Source organism: Bison bison, unplaced genomic scaffold, assembly GCF_000754665.1.
Source record: "Bison bison bison isolate TAMUID 2011002044 unplaced genomic scaffold, Bison_UMD1.0 scf7180017864223, whole genome shotgun sequence".
NCBI lineage: Eukaryota > Metazoa > Chordata > Mammalia > Artiodactyla > Bovidae > Bison > Bison bison.
The window spans coordinates 294,816-296,921 of record NW_011494795.1 but is presented as its reverse complement, the minus strand read 5'-3'; the positions used below and the strand labels follow the sequence as shown (position 1 = coordinate 296,921).

The window sequence follows — 2,106 nt, the reverse complement described above, 5'->3', positions numbered from 1 at the left end:
GCGCAGCCACACAGGCGAGAAGCCCTTCCAGTGTGCGGACTGCTGGAGGAGCTTCAGCCGCCGGCAGCACCTGCAGGTGCACCGCCGGACACACACCGGCGAGAAGCCGTACACCTGCGAGTGTGGCAAGCGCTTCAGCAGGAACGCCAACCTGGCGGTGCACCGGCGGACCCACACGGGCGAGAAGCCCTATGGCTGCCAGGTGTGCGGGAAGCGCTTCAGCAAGGGGGAGCGGCTGGTCCGGCACCAGAGGATCCACACCGGGGAGAAGCCGTATCGCTGCCCGGCCTGCGGCCGCAGCTTCAACCAGCGCTCCATCCTCAACCGGCACCAGAAGACACAGCACCGCCAGGAGCCCCCGGGGCAGTGAGGGTGCCTGGCCTGGATGCACCTGTTTGGCTCACGGGACCTTCCGGGACCACCAGTGGAGGGAGACCTCGTGGGAGGAAGTACCTCCTGTTACTTCCTGAAGGGCTGCCGGTGTCAGGAGTGTTGCGTGTGGAGAGGCGCTTTGACCCCTTTTATTTCCCCTCGTTTCAGACGCTGGGTAAGGGAGAGGCCTGCTTTAGTTGAGGTGCCACGTCTCTCACCCAACTGGTGCTAGCACTTCGTAACCTTTCCAGGAATTGATGGTCCAAGTTTCAGTTCATGTCAACATTTTTCTCCTTCCATGGATGTTCACATCCACCTCCTGAGCAAATCTGGGCCTCCTAGTGAAATCTTCTCACCTCTCAGCAGTTTGAACCTCATTTTCCTGAGGGCTGGGTCCCTGCAAGATCATTAGCTCAGACTCTGATTCCCTCTCTCTCCCCAGTTCTCTTCCATTTAACAAATATTTATTGAACACCTACTGCCCCAGTGACCAGACAGCTGAGACCTCATTGCCCCAGAGTGTGGGATCAGGCTCTGGAAGCAGATTTGTTAATAAAGCAGAGCGTCCTGAGTTACATTCCTGGTGAGTGCTGAGTGAGAGGAAGTTCTCTGCTCCAACTGCCCAGTTCCTGATCTTTCCCTCCCCAGCTGGGTCGCTTAGGCATCCGCCTTTATTTTACTCTCTCTATGGCCCCTTCCTCTCTGTGACCTACTCTCAGTAGTAGTTTCTCCCATTCCATTGTTCCTTGAACAAAAACAGCTGTCCACACATCTGTTAGGAAATTAATATTTTGCTTTTGGTCACTGTCTAAACATGAGAGTATTTTTTTTTAAAAATCCAGTTTGGAATGAAGTTCTAATTAAATGAGTCTGAAAGATGAACTGGTATTAATACATTTGATGGCACTTTACAGCATATAAAATGCACTTCCCTGTTTTCTCACTTGACTCATTCCACAAATATTTATTGAGGCCTGACAGTGTGCCAGGGACTCTTCTGGGTGCTTGAGGTAGGTTAGTAAATAAAATGGGGGGAGTCCCTGTCCTTGGGGAGCTTACCTGTTAGTGAATGTGTTTGATCTTCAGAATCACCCGAGGTGGAACCTGTGGATACTCCCAGATACTGTCCGGACCTGGGCATCTGGGCCTGTGCCTCCGTCCTGTCTGCTCTGGCCCCGCAGTGCATTCGCCACCACCTACCTCTTGTTTATGAATCATCTCTGTCCTCGGTGCATCTCGGTCCTTGTCATCTGAGAGGTGCTTGGGATCCTCAGGCCACCTGGAGATGATGAGACGGTAGCTGGCTGTTTTTATATGAATGCTAATTTAGGAAAAACAAAGATGTTTTTAGGAATTAAATACATTTTTTTAAAAATGAGAAGATGCATTATCTGTAACTGTGTTTAAGCTCTCATATTATTTTGCCATCATTAAAGGGTTTCCTTTTTCTTGGACTTTCTGGAAACTGCCTAACTAGCCCAGACCATGCTGCAGTGCCTTTGGATGCCGCTGCCGAGTGAGTTAGTCTTCTGATGGGACTGTAAGTTAGTTGTCTTTGGACTGTGTCCTGTGTTTGCAAGATGTGATTTGTTTCATGGTGCCTCTTAATACTATCTTCTTTCACTGGGGTTTCCCCCCCCCATTTTCCATTGTAAATGGGATATTGATAAATGGTAATGACTTTAATACAGAGAGTTGCATTACTCACTCCGATTTGAAACACATTATTTTATC

At 49.9% G+C, this 2,106-nt stretch overlaps 1 protein-coding gene across 1 annotated transcript in view; it reads left to right on the top strand.

Annotated features, from left to right (window-relative positions):
• ZSCAN25 (zinc finger and SCAN domain containing 25) overlaps positions 1-1,750 on the top strand; it is a 10,235-nt gene extending 8,485 nt beyond the window's left edge. The window contains exon 8 of the mRNA XM_010845706.1: positions 1-1,750. This exon is cut by the window's left edge and continues 12 nt beyond it. Coding sequence (XP_010844008.1) covers positions 1-370 — 370 coding nt within the window. The 3' untranslated portion in view covers positions 371-1,750.
• The last annotated feature ends 356 nt before the right edge of the window (positions 1,751-2,106 follow it).